Below are 14,176 nucleotides of genomic sequence, written 5' to 3'. Positions count from 1 at the left end.
AGAGAAATACTTAATTCATTATGTATTATGGATAATAAATTAATAGATGTATATACAATATTATTAATGAACAATTTTAATGTTGTTGACTTTCTTTATACATATTTACCACATGTTCTACAATTCATATAATTATATACATACATACGTAGGTTCTATTATCTGTAGTACAGATGGCTAGAGGCAGGGTGGTTGATTTAGATGCGTCCGACAGTGGTCTGCGTGGAGGTCGTGGCTGAGGACGCAGTACATATGGACGAGGAGGGACTATCCCTCCTCCTTCTTTAGGTACGTTTGGGGCTTCATCTTCTGCTTAGCCTCCCATGCCGCCACTACTTCCTTCTATTCCTTCCTTTTCTACCCCATTTCCTGGACCAGTAGAGTCTTCACCAGCTTCACAGTCACCTACTGCACCAGGTAATCATAAATGTCATTTATTGTCAGTTCAATTATATGTTAATTATTTATCTGTATTGATAGCATTTGTCACTTCCTTTGCAGCTTCATCAGAGCCATGTAACAAGCTCAGTTTGGTAGCGGGACAGTACGTATTTATTTACTTTTTCCTTTGAACTTGGTTTTGTTCAGATTTTGATGCTTTCGTCTACTTATATTTCACTTATGTTTTTTTCTCAGCATATATCCATCCTCTCAAGCATCAAGACAAATTATGAGGATAATCAAGCTACATCTGGATAAAGATGGATACACATGGGATGTTGTACCACAAGAGGCAAGAGACTTTTATTGAGAAGAGTTTCAAGTACGATTTGGTTCAAGTTATATCTTCATTCAATGTAATTAATAATCTAAATCTATGGGCCTTCTCTTACTCTTTATGCAAATTTTATTTTTTATTTTTGTAGAAGCATTTCATATAGGAAAAGGCTATTACGGCTATTCTAAAAGTGGCCTGGGAGAAATTATGCGCTCTACGGTATGCTGACTTCACTTATAGGATGCGAAAAAGCAGTGAGAAGCAGCAGTGAGTGTCTCAGGAGATATGTGAGAGCTGGCAGAAGGCTTGGGAGGATCCTGTATTCAAGAGAAAGTGTGAGATATTTGCACGAAATAGGCGCAATAAGACTGGCGGTGACGGAGCAAGATCTTCCCGACACACAGGCGGATCAATATCTGCTGTAGAGCCATCTTGATTATTAGTGAGTCAATTAGTTATAGTTACAAAACTAATGTTTAATGAAATGACACCATATTAATATATCATGCATAAAAATTCATTACAGGCTGAAAAATATGGTCGTGACCCACACCGATGTAGGTGTTCACTTACACTCACACAAAGGACCACGATAGAAATATGTTTATTGACAGACATGCGTTGGGCATCAATGTAAGTAATAATGAAGAATATTTACATTTACTTTCTAGTCTTCTCTTACATGTATAAGTTCAATATAATAAAACTTGCAACTGTATTGATTATTTAATTTGTTGTTTTCAGGAGAACTACAGTACACCTCTCGAGCGTGTTGTTTCTTCTCAGGTTGGATCTGAAGCTGAGTCAAGAACTGATGAGCTAGCACTTTATCTAGAGGCTGTAGGGGGCAAAAAGAAGAGGAAAGTATATGGCATCGGGTCTCAGGCATCACAGTTTTACTGCGACTTAGCATCTGACACTTTTGTAGTCTCCTCACGACTACAACCCGACCACAGTGCCAAGGAGATTAGTGCATTACGAGCTCGTGTTGATAAGCAAGAGAGACAGCTTGCAGAGCATAGAGCGAATGTCATGCGGATGTCCGATCATCATGGTTCTGGTACTTCTTCCTCTACTCCTCAGTTGGCTATAGATCCACATATTTTTATAGCTCTGCATCAGCCAATATCATCTCCTCTAGATCCTGATACTGTAGACGATGCCTTGGTCACTCCTGCAAACACTACGACACATCCAGCAGCTGATACTACTATTAATCCAGTAGACACTACACTGGATCGTCCAGATAATCGATACCATAGATTTGATTTTGGACCATTTTAGATTTTTGTGATTTTTTTTCATATTTTGTATAGTACATTACATTTACAGTTCCTTCTTAGATTGTTATTGTGTTGTGATGATGATTGTGATGTATATATATGTCGATTTTTGATAGGTGGAAAAACTTATGGTTTTAATATTATTATTTTTTTTTTGCCTATAATTATATTTTGCGATCAAATTGCAATCAAATTATAACCGTTAAATTTAAATTTGCGACAGATCACCAACTAATCACTTTCAGAATTTGCGACTGATTTGCGATCGCTTTTCATAATTGCAACAGACACTTTCTGTGATCAATTTGTGACGATCTTCCAGAAAGAAAATATGATGAAAATTAGCGACCAACATCTATAAGTTTGCAATCGATTTGCGACCGCCTAGTCATTCAGTCGCAAAATTATTTGCGACGAGCACTTTTGAGACCGATTAATGTCTGTCGCAAATCGGTCGCTATATCCAATTAGCAACCGATTTCTTATATTTAACGATCGATTTGTCGGTCGTAATTTAGTGATTTTTTTGTAGTGCAAGTTCTTCGAATAATATTGCAGACCACTACTGAAAGAAGTTATGGACTCTTAATGTGCCTCCGAAACTGAAGCACTTTTTCTACAGGGCTTCTACCAAGTAGTTACCTACAAAAGTTGCTCTCTCTCGCCATGGAGTTGTTGTGGACAGGTCTGTGATTTCTGTGGTGCTGTTGAGGAGTCAGATTCTCATGCGTTGCTGCAATATGAATTTGCCAGACGAATTTGGTATCTCAATCCTTTGAGACAAATGATCTTAGATTCTAATTTCCCTATCAAGCACTGGTTTTTTAACTGGGTGGATAGGTTTGCAAGTGAGCAGCTAGAGGTGTTGGTTTCGCTCACTTGGAGTATTTGGAGGGCTCGCAATTGTCGTCTGTTTCACAATCAGATATTAATGGAGCCTTAGATTGTTAACCAGGGGCTATCGTTGCTGCATGAGTATCAGACAGTTGGAGAATGTCCCCAGAATAGTACCCATGATGCTGTGAATACGAGATGGTCTCCTCCGCGGGCCCCCTTTCTTAAAGTTAATTGTGACGCGTCTTTTTTAGCTGCTCATGAGCTCTGTGGTCTAGGGTTTATGGTTCATAATGAAAATAGGGAAGTGATGGCTTGTGGTGTAAAGAGATTCCGTGACAACTTGCCAATCTATGAGATAGAGACTGAATCCATTTTGTTTGCGCTGAAGACTTGTGTTGTGCTATCCTTTCACCATATTGTTGTCGAAACTGACTGTCTCCAAGTGGCTCGACAGTATTCTCAGCAACATTTCCCTCCTTCTACATGGGGAACTAGACTTTATAGAGTGAGTTCTTTAGCTGCTTCTTTTCATTCTTTGTCGTTATCTTATGCTACTATAGCTACCAATTTGGTGGCACATAAGTTAGCCCACATAAGTTAGCCCAATTGGCCCTAGCTACCAATTTGGTGGCACATGTTGGCCTTTGTTTATGTTGATTCTGAGTGGGTTTGGATTGAGGATTGCCCACAAACAGTTGTTGCTTTGATTCAGCTAGAGGCTTGTCCCTGACCTTTTTTTTTAATGCTAGTTTTGATTTTCAGAAAAAAAAAACAAAAAAAAAAATATTATGTTAATAAAATCAAAATTTTGAAAAAAATAAATGTAATTTTATATAAAGAAATTAATTTTATAAAAAATTAATAAAAACAAACATTAGGAAATCATTAATACACCCGCAATGCTGTCCGGGCAATATTGCTTGTTTTAATTCTATTAGTGTTAGAACTCGCACGATGAGCGGAACAATTATAAAGGATGAAATAATCTTTTATAATATCATTCAAAAATAATAAAATTTATATAATAAAATGATAAATTGTATCTCATTGAGATATGCTAAAAAGTTGCAACGCTAAGATATGTCTTCTTAAGTATCCTTCGAAACCTTTCATAAGATATACAATAGCAAAGTCATACATGGTATGACATACATTAAAAAAATACATATATACTTCAATAGTGATAATAACTTTGAGAATTTAACTAATTATATTAAAATAAGAAATTAAATATTTTTTATTTTATGTTTATGATTTATTATAAATGATTGTTTATTTACTTGAAATATTAATGTATTATTCATTTAGTATAATGTGTCCTAAAAGTGTTCATGTTTTACTTTTTTAAAAATTATCATATCATGTACGTTTCTGTATCTTGTATACTGTGTCCATGCAACCTAATTCTTGGTATATGAGACTACTTTATATACGAAGCTATTCAACCAAGGTTTCATTTTATACCAATAAAAGATGAAGTGTCTTTTTTTTTTTTAATTTGTTTTTATGTCATTGAAATAAGAAATTAAATATTTTTTATTTTATGTTCATAATTTATCATAAATAATTATTTATTCATTTGAGATATTAATGTATTACTTATTTAGTGTAGTGTGTCCTATGTGTGTGGATGTTCTACCTTTTTTAAAAATTATTATATCCTGTATATTTTCGTATCTTGTGTCCCATGTCTGTGCAAATTAGCTCCTAATATATAAAACTACTCCATACATCAAGCTAATTAACCAAGGTTTTTTCTTATTACCAATAAAAACTGAAGTGTTTTTTTAAAATTTATTATTGTGTCATTGAAATAAGAAATCAAATAAATTTTATCTTCATGATTTATTATAAATGATTGTTTATTTATTTGAACTATTAATGTATTACTTATTTAGTGTATTGTGTTCTACGAGTATGAATGTCCTACTTTTTTAAAAATTATCATATCTCTCGTACGTTTTCGTATCTCATGCCCTATGTCCGTGCAATCTAGCTCCTAGTATGAGATTACTCCATAAACCAAGCTAATCAACTAGTGTTTTTTTTTTAATTTGTTTTTGTGTCATTGAAATGAGAAATTTAGTTTTTTTTTTTATTTTATGTTTATGATTTATTATAAATGATTATTTATTTATTTAAAATATTAATATATTATACTTATTTAGTGTAGTGTATCCTAAGCGTGTAGATGTCCTTCTTTTTTAAAAATTATTATGTCGCGTATGTTTTCGTATCTCGTGTCCTGTATTGTGCAACCTAACTCCTGATATATGAGACTGTTTATTAATATACCAAGCTAATCAACCAAGATTTTGTTTTTATTACCAATAAAAATAATGTGTTTTTTTTAATTCGATTTTATGTCATTGATATAGTACATTTACTGTTTTTTTATTTTATATTTATGATTTATTATAAATGGTTGTTTATTTATTTGAAATATTAATATGTTATACTTCCTAAGCGTGTGGATGTCCAATTTTTTTAAAAATTATTGTATGGTGTACGTTTCTGTATCTCATATTCCGTGTCTGTGCAACCTAGTTCCTAGTATATGAAAATACTCAATACACCAAGCTAATCAACCAAGATTTTCTTTTATTACCAATAAAAATGCCGTGTTTTTTTTTAATTTATTTTTATGCAATTGAAATAAGAAATTTAGTATTTTTTATTTATTTATTTTATGTTTATGATTTATTATAAATGAATGTTTATTTATTTGAAACATTAATGTATTACTTATTTAATGTATTTTATCCTAAGCGTATGGATGTCTTACCTTTTTAAAAAATTATTGTATCTCATACGTTCCTGTATCTCGTGTCTCGTATCCATGGAACCTAGCTCCTGTTATATGAGATTACTTAATACACCAGGCTAATCAACCAAGATTTTTTTTTATTACCAATAACAAATGAAGTGTTTTTTTTTTTTTTAAATTTGTTTTTGTCATTGAAATAAGAAATTTAGTGTTTTTTTATTTTATGTTTATGATTTATTATAAATGAACGTTTATTTATTTGAAATTTTAATGTATTACTTATTTAGTGTACTGTGTCCTAAGTGTGTGGATGTCCTCCCTTTTTTAAAAATTTTCCTATCTCATATGTTTCTATATCTCGTGTCCCATGTCCGTGCAACCCAACTCCTGTTATATGAGACTACTCAATGCACCAAGCTAATTAACTAAGATTTTTTTTTATTACCAATAAAAGATGAAGTGTTTTTTTTAAATTTATTTTTGTGTCATCGAAATAAGAAATTAATTTTTTATTTCTTATCCATAATTTATTATAAATAAATATTTATTCATTTGAAATATTAATATATTACTTATTTAGTGTAGTATATCTTAAGCATATGAATGTTCTACTTAAAAATTGTTGTATCCAAACATTCCCGTATAAAAGAAAATTGGAAAAATGTTAAAATATATGAAAATAGAAAAAGCTGTAAAGTATATATTACTATTGGTACTTACTATTCTTCCCTACACTTGACAATTGTAGAGGGTTACACTTGGCTTGCATATAATGAAAATTACTCTACTTTTATATATTTTATAGATTTGTTAATATAACTTTATTATTTAATTCATTTTCATTAATTATGATTTTATTATAACCCCATTAGTTTTTTTATAAATAAAATTAATTTATAAAAAAATAAATATTTATTAAATGTAAAAAAATTAATTGTAATGAAATCATGCATTAAATTTATTAGTTTGTAACTCCATTATTTCATAAAAAAAATTAATTTTTATTAAATAAAAAATATTAATTATAATAAAAAAATAAAATGTCACGTCACTTTCATATTCCAATAAAAATTATATATTTATATAGATAAAGATGTAAGTTATAAAAGTAAATTACCAAATAAGTTTTTTTGATTCCTTCGCTTTTTGTTTGCTGGTTCTTGCAGCGTAAATACAAATGCTTAACCTCGACCAACATACAAGGACAGCTAAAAGAGCTTCACCTAAAACATGAAAATTCCCATCAAAACATTAGTGCTACCCATCCGAGCTATAAACTATACTCGAGCCAAATTTCTCTACCATTGCGCAAGCCGTTTTATCAACTCAATTCTCCAACATTGAAACCTCTATCAGCAGCATAATCTACAAAGCTATATAGTGGCACCACACTCTCACCATACTTCTCGAAACCATCCAATTCCTTTTTAGCTTTAGTTTTCAGCTCTTCTGCTATCTCCATTGCCTTCTGAATCCCATATAAACTGACAAAGCTCTTCCCTTTATTTCTCTTCTCCTCATCTTCTTTATTCATCATTTTTGCTTCTAAAACATCATCAATCACTTGATACAATACTCCAACAGCTCTTCCGTACCTCCTCAATCTTTGTATCTCATCATCTTCAGCACCAGCCAACAATCCTCCACAAGCTGCAGAGCACTCGCCCATTTCGCCAAATTTTTTCTCTTGAGCAAACCCTACAGAGTTGAGATCACCCTCAAGATCAACAAACTGACCGGCAGCCATTCCTGTTGATCCCACGGCACGGGCTATCTCAGCAATCACACGGAGAAGGCGCATCTCTGGAACAAGATCTGAGGGTGTATTAGAAACAATGTGGCGGAAACCAAGAGGGAAGAGTGCATCTCCAGCAAGGATTGCCATGTCAACACCATAAACTGTGTGGTTTGAGGGCTGGCCTCGGCGTGATGGGTCATCATCCATGCAGGGAAGGTCATCATGTATCAATGAAGCTGCATGAACCTGTCAAAAACAGAGTATAATAGACTCGATCTCCACAGCAATGAAACTGAATTTCCTAAAAGTGCTAAGCATGTTAATGTGGGAAAATATACAACTTAATTAGAACTCTTAAAGCAATTTAAAACAAAAGCATTTGTTCAAAAGAAGAAATTAAAACAAAAGCATTACTCTTGAGAACCAAATTTCACTGTTTAATTATGTTTTTGGAATGAAATTTATATCATATCAACAAGCCAAAGCTTTATAAAATAACAAAAGATTCCAGAAAAAGATACTATTGTTTTCCACTTTCCTCGTAACCAAGCAAATGGGAAGTAAACCTAAGTAGAATTATATATTTTATCAGTTATATTCCAATTGGGATTCAAACTCCCAAACCTAACCTAGACAACTCTAATACCAAAGCTAATTGGTCATCTATACTAGTAACTTGTCCTACCCAAAAGAGTTTGTGGTGGAAACCAAAATTCAATCTATGTTCATGGTTTTCACCTATTTTCTAATCTATTTATTTATAAATAAATAAAACAATAAATAATTTATAGTAAGTAATCGAGGAATTTTCTAAAACTACATTTGACTGACTATACCCAACGATTTTAATAATTACCTAAACAGTAATAAAGATCCAAAATTGAAACTAAATTTCAAAACAGTGGCTAAGATACAAGGAAAGGAGGACAGATGATTAACCATTTCAAGAGCACAGGCAGTAGGGAAGGCAGCGAGGCGGTTACCACCGAAGAGCTCGCATGCGGCCACGCACATGACCGGCGAGGCTCGTTTGGCTCCCTTGGCGAGAGCTGAATATCTCATGGCCTCATAGATCTGCTCTGGAAACTGAACCGGAATGGCCTGGTCTAGCTTCTGGTTTATCTCTGCTATGAGGGTTGTCCAATAAGTCTTTAGATCGAACTGAATCGATTTTGATTTGTTTAAAACCGATAAAGAAGAAGAAGAAGAGCGAATTGATAATCCCAGTTTTGAGAAGCGAAGATAAGGATGTTTTGTTGAGAGATAAAGAGCAGGTAATGAAGATGATGCAACAGGAGAGAAAATCATCATTTGTGATTTCTTGAGGATTGAATTAGCATTTAATGACGGAGAGGGGGAAATGTGAATCAAAATGGAGTGACTGTGTTTGTAACTTTGTATGGCCAGAAATGAGACTTTCCTAAGAACGTTTTTGTATCGGAAGTATGATGAGATGAGGGTGCAAAGCACGAGGCCGACAAAAGTTGATCGTCACTTTCCCCTCCACTTCAGCAAAAGACTGTGCGTAGGTCCATCGTCCATGCCATCTTAGTTCTATTCAATTTTTTTCGTGCTTTGCCTTTTCCTTTTCGGAAAAAAATAAAAATAAAAAATAAAAAATAAAAAATAAATCATAAATTTTTATTTTGACCTATTAAATATTATTTCATATATAAAATTATAATTATTAAATATTTTAATTGACTTATTGAATATTTTAATTTATAAAATTAAATCAATTAAATAATTATTCGATTTTTAAAAATGTAAAAATTATTGTTATAAAAATTATATTAATCACGTGTCAAATCAATATTTTACATATAAAAAGCTAAAAATCTTAAAAATTTATTTTTTCTAGTGTGACAATGTATAAAATTATTACGAAAAGAGAAGTTTTTGCTTTCATAAAGTTTGATTTTAAAATACAGAGTGTCACAAGATTTTTTTTTATTAAACCTCAAAGATTAAATTATGTACTCGAATATTTTTTTCGAACTGGGTCCATAATCAACGGTGTAAACTAGCTGAGTCGATCTTAAACTTGCCAAATTCGAAACTTGGCTCGATAGAATTTAACTCGATTCAAATTTTGAAAAATTTGAAAATTTTAGCCAGAATTCAACTTAAGACTTGATATTCGATTAAGTTTAAAATAAATAATACATATATATATAAAAGCTCGATAGGATTCAGTAAGACTCGACGATATTTCAAACTAATATCATTAAAATCAATCATGATTCGAGTTTAATTCAAGCCGAACTCTTTTAGAAATTAAATTATCTAAACATATGAATAAAAAACAATTTATTCTATCTAGCGGTACTTTCAACATTTTCTCCATCACATTTGCAAGAGGAGATCTCGACTGTATCAAAAGCTCCGTTTTTGTCTTATTTCAAACTTTGGTGGTTTTTTGATTTTTTTTTCCCCCATGAACCAAAATCATACATATTCTTTTTTTTTTTTTTTTTTTTTTTTGCTTGAAGATTTGTGACGGATTTTATTTTTTATTTTTTATTTTATTTTTGGTTTGCCAACATAGATGGTGAATGATATAGAAAGAGATTGTTTAGCGATAACGAATCGAAAGATACAAGTAGTGTTTGAAAAAGGCCGGATCATTATCAATATTTCAAATTTCACGCTTTGTTACAATTACACCTTAAAATAAATTTAACTTTCTAGACATCTCAATTTCAAACTTTTATGATTATTACACCCTAAATGCTAAATTAGTCAAAATTAAATTGAAAAATAATAAATATGGGACCCACAGCACTTAGCTAACCTAACATAAGCCAACTAAGTGAGTTATCTAACACCTCCTCTTACTTAACTAAAACGGTGCACTTTATTAAAAAAATTCATTCCAACTAATCCATTAACCTCTCTCCCATCCTCTCATCCTCAACCATCATCCTCTCATCCTTTCCTCCACTCCAGCTATAGTCAATCCCAATAAAGCCAATCCAGAAATGAAAAAGTCAAAGAAATAAATTATTTCGGCCGTTAAAACAAAAACAAGGCCAAATAAACATCACCCATATGCAAATATTAAAAAATATAAAATTTAAGAAAAGCAAGAGATGAGTATTTAGCTTGCATTTATTTCTTTTGTTATGACTTTATCTCTTTACTTCTACTTCGAATATTTGAAGAAGAAGAACAATCCATCAACTACACATATGCAAATATTAAAACGCACCTTTGTTAGAGTTTGGATTTCAAACGATGAGTTTTGAAAAACTAACCCTCTTTAGATTTGTTAAATATGCATATATTTGTTATTTGTCTAAATATGCAGATATTATTAGTTGAGTTTATTTTTTGTGTTTGCAGTTTAGTAAATATGCATATATTTGTTTGTCTTATTTGATTGCAATGGAGGAGCCATGTAGGAGAGAAGCAAGAGAAACACACCGTTTTGAAGTTAACTCTTCTTGGATTAGCTAACTTATCTGTCATACGTGGGATCCATATTTATTATTTTTTAATTTCAATTTGACTAATTTAGCTTCTAGGGTGCAATTATCACAAAAGTTTGAAATTAGGGTGTCCAGAGAGATAAGTTCGTTTTAAAGTGCAATTGTAATAAACCGTAAAGTTCAGGATATTAGGAATGGTTTAGCCTAAAAAAAACCTCTGTTTGGCAGAATTAGCTATTTTGGTAGTTGTTAGCTGTTTTAGTAGTATTTAGCTATTAGCTGTTTGAGTAGCATTTCATAAAACATCAAAAGCTAAATGTTACATAAGTTAACTTTTCATAAAACGTTGCATCAACCTCCAAAAGCTAATTCAAATACTATATTGCTGAACACTATAAAAAATAGCATTTTGCATTTTGACTGGTTACTTAAAAAGCTGTTATTGAACATGGCCTTTGTGTCTTGCAATAATTACACCCTAAATTAAATTTAACCCCCAGACAACTCAATGGTAATTTTTTTTATCACTATTGCATTCTAATTTGAAATTTATCAAAATTAGTGAATAAAAATATATTAAATGTGGACCCCACATTTCATAGCGCGTTGTTCGGTTCGAACCAGAATCGAACCGTACTGTAGATGAACCGTAACAGGATTAAAATTGTTGGTTGGAAGTTTTAACATAAAACTGACCGTTCAAAACCAGTTAAAGTTCATGTGAATGTTAAATTTTAAACCTGAACTAGCGATTAATTCTTGTCCGGTTCGCATGGAAAATTTTCTATTTTTGTTTCAAAATTATAAATATAACATATTCTACACACCTTTAAAAGTCTAAATAATTTTTTACTGCATGATACACTTTACTTAATTTTTTTTTTTTTTTGAAAATAGACTTTAAAAGTTAAAAATCTAAAAAAGTAAAATGACAAAAAAGGTAAAATATTTAATATAAAATTATATCGTTTGATACGAATGGGAGTTTAATGTTTTTTTCATTCTAATTTTTTTTCTTAGTTCAAAATTACATTGTTTGAAAAAAAAAATTTCAAAATTTTCTAATAATTTATTTAATTAATAATATTTATACAAAATAATGATAATTTACTTGATTATTTTATAAAATTAATTCATTTTATTTCTTATATGAGTATGAGCATTCTTAAAGTTAGTTTAGTTTTAAAAATATTTTTTTAAATTCACATTAATTTTTTCAAAAGAAAAACTTTTTAGAACTAAATTTTTATTTTTATTTTTTGAAAAAAATAATATGCATATTGTCGAAAACTGTGATCAAAACCGTTGGTTCACCGAAATCGCGCCATAATCAGCCACAACTGAAACCATACCGGAACTGGTAGTTCAAGGGCTAGTTCAGGTTCAACATTTTAAAAATGTTAAAAAGGCTGTAACAACATGCCTATACACGAGTTAGCTTAATTTAAGGAATGTAACATTAGATGAGGTATGTTAGCTCGAGATGTTATGTGACACCTTAAGCAAATCCCACATCGGCTAAGCACAAGGTGGAAGTGATATATATAAGATATAGCAGGCCTTGAGCTACTGAGACACGTTTTGGGCTGGGAGGTGATTCTCTGGCCCAGGAACAAAATCGTGCGGGCCTGGGCCTAAAGTGGATAATATTTTAGTAAGCCTGGGATGTTACATGTTAGCTTACCTTGGACAAGTAATTTACCTTAGAGTAGCGAGACGCTTTTTAGGCTTAGAAGTGAGGCTCTGGCCCAGACAAAACCATGCGAGCTAGGCCAAAGCAGACAATAACCATATAAAATACCCTAAAATCTACGGGTTTTAACAATTGCACCTAAAACAAATGACCTTATTTTAAGTTCCTCTTGGACACTCCAATTTTAACTTCATGTCACAATTGCACCCTGAATTCAGATTATGGCAATCTCATTCAATTATATGCCAAACTTTCTATCACAATTGCACTCTAAATTCAAATTCTATTTAACTTTGATGTGAAACCCTAGAGGTGATGAAGCTTAAAATAAAGCAAAACACTTCATGATGGCTTTGTAAATGAGGTTTATGGTGAGGGGGAAGAGAGAAGAAGTTGAGGCGTCTAGGAGAGAGATTGACATAAGGACTAACAATTGATGACGGAAGGAAGATTAGAATAGATTGGTTAAAATGAAATGCAGCATGTCACTTAGCTAACATCTGATGTTAAACTAACTGAATGTATAGAGGTGGGATCCATAATTTCTATTTTTATTCAATAAATTTGTTATAATTTAAATTTGTGGTATCTGAAAGGGTTAAGATTGTTTCAGGATGCACCCTTCTTTCCGAGTAATATACATTTTGCTCATTAAAATGAGATAAAATTTGAATTTAGATTGCAACTAAAATAAAAATTTATCATAGTTTGAATTTAGAGTGCAATTTAGCTAAACCATCCAAAAAAGTAAAAGCATCACCTTATTAAATTATGTGAATTTGAAGTTGAATTTAAAGTAGTAATATAGAGAGGATCCAAGCAAACGTAAATCTAGTTTTTAATGTCTCAACATAAATTGGGGTTTCACAATCCTTGTTAAAAGGATTATTAGCAGATTCTTAGTTCAAAGAAGGTTGCATTTCAAAATCCTTAGGCATCGCATATTCTTAGAATTGTCCTATTATTTAAAGAAGATATAATAGTTGAGCAGGATCAGACATGGCCACAGTTCCGGAACCACCGATTCCGGTTCCAAATTTTTTAGAATCGAAGCCGAATCGAAAATTAACGGTTTCGGTTTCAGTTTCAGTTCCAGTTTAGGTTCCTTAACGGTTCCAAAATCAACGGTTTCGATCGATTTTCGAACAGTTCTCCAACCAGTTCCGGACAGTTCCAACCGGTTCCAACCGAAATTGGAACTGTCGGTTCCGACTGATTTTGGTAACTGCCGATTCACAGTTCCAAAACTGGTGGAACTGGAATCAAACCGATTCAGATTGGTTCTAGTTCTGATTCAGACCGGTTTTGGTTCTCACTGATTTGGAACCGACGATTCTGGTTCCGAAAACTGGATTTTGGACACCCCTAAGCAAGATTCTCAACTATATTTTGTTAAGGAGAAGAAGAGGTATTTGAATCTCCCTTTTCATTAAAAAGAATGTTTTGACACAAATCTTCGACCATAGATTAAAGAAAACAACAAATGAAGAAACACAACAGAAATAGATTAAACGACGATTACCTTTAGCAAAGGCACTAAAAAAAGCAATAGAGCACAAATTTTGTCACAGAGGAATGACAATTCTGCTTGAATCTTTTATACCATCTGATTGTTGTTATTAAATATAAAAATAATTATATTTATTGGGTAAATTTAAAAATACTCTTACCAACACTATAAAAAATAAAAGCAGAACAAGATAAAGAAA

The 14,176-nt window shown here is 31.8% G+C and overlaps 1 protein-coding gene across 1 annotated transcript; it reads right to left on the bottom strand.

The window, feature by feature from the left end:
• Window positions 1-6,718: 6,718 nt before the first annotated feature.
• On the bottom strand, window positions 6,719-8,777 carry LOC105645032 (heterodimeric geranylgeranyl pyrophosphate synthase small subunit, chloroplastic). Its single transcript, XM_012230531.3, has 2 exons — window positions 8,283-8,777; window positions 6,719-7,589 (listed from the first exon to the last, which is right to left on the bottom strand). Exons 1-2 carry the CDS (start codon window positions 8,652-8,654, stop codon window positions 6,927-6,929), a joined length of 1,035 nt encoding a protein of 344 aa, XP_012085921.1. The 5' UTR covers window positions 8,655-8,777; the 3' UTR covers window positions 6,719-6,926.
• Between the last annotated feature and the right edge of the window lie 5,399 nt (window positions 8,778-14,176).

This window comes from Jatropha curcas, chromosome 1 (assembly GCF_041381405.1).
Source record: "Jatropha curcas cultivar XTBG-Jc1 chromosome 1, XTBG_Jcur_1.0, whole genome shotgun sequence".
NCBI classification, from domain to species: Eukaryota; Viridiplantae; Streptophyta; class Magnoliopsida; order Malpighiales; family Euphorbiaceae; genus Jatropha; species Jatropha curcas.
The sequence above is the reverse complement of the archived record's forward strand: the minus strand, read 5'-3'. Positions and strand labels throughout refer to the sequence as shown.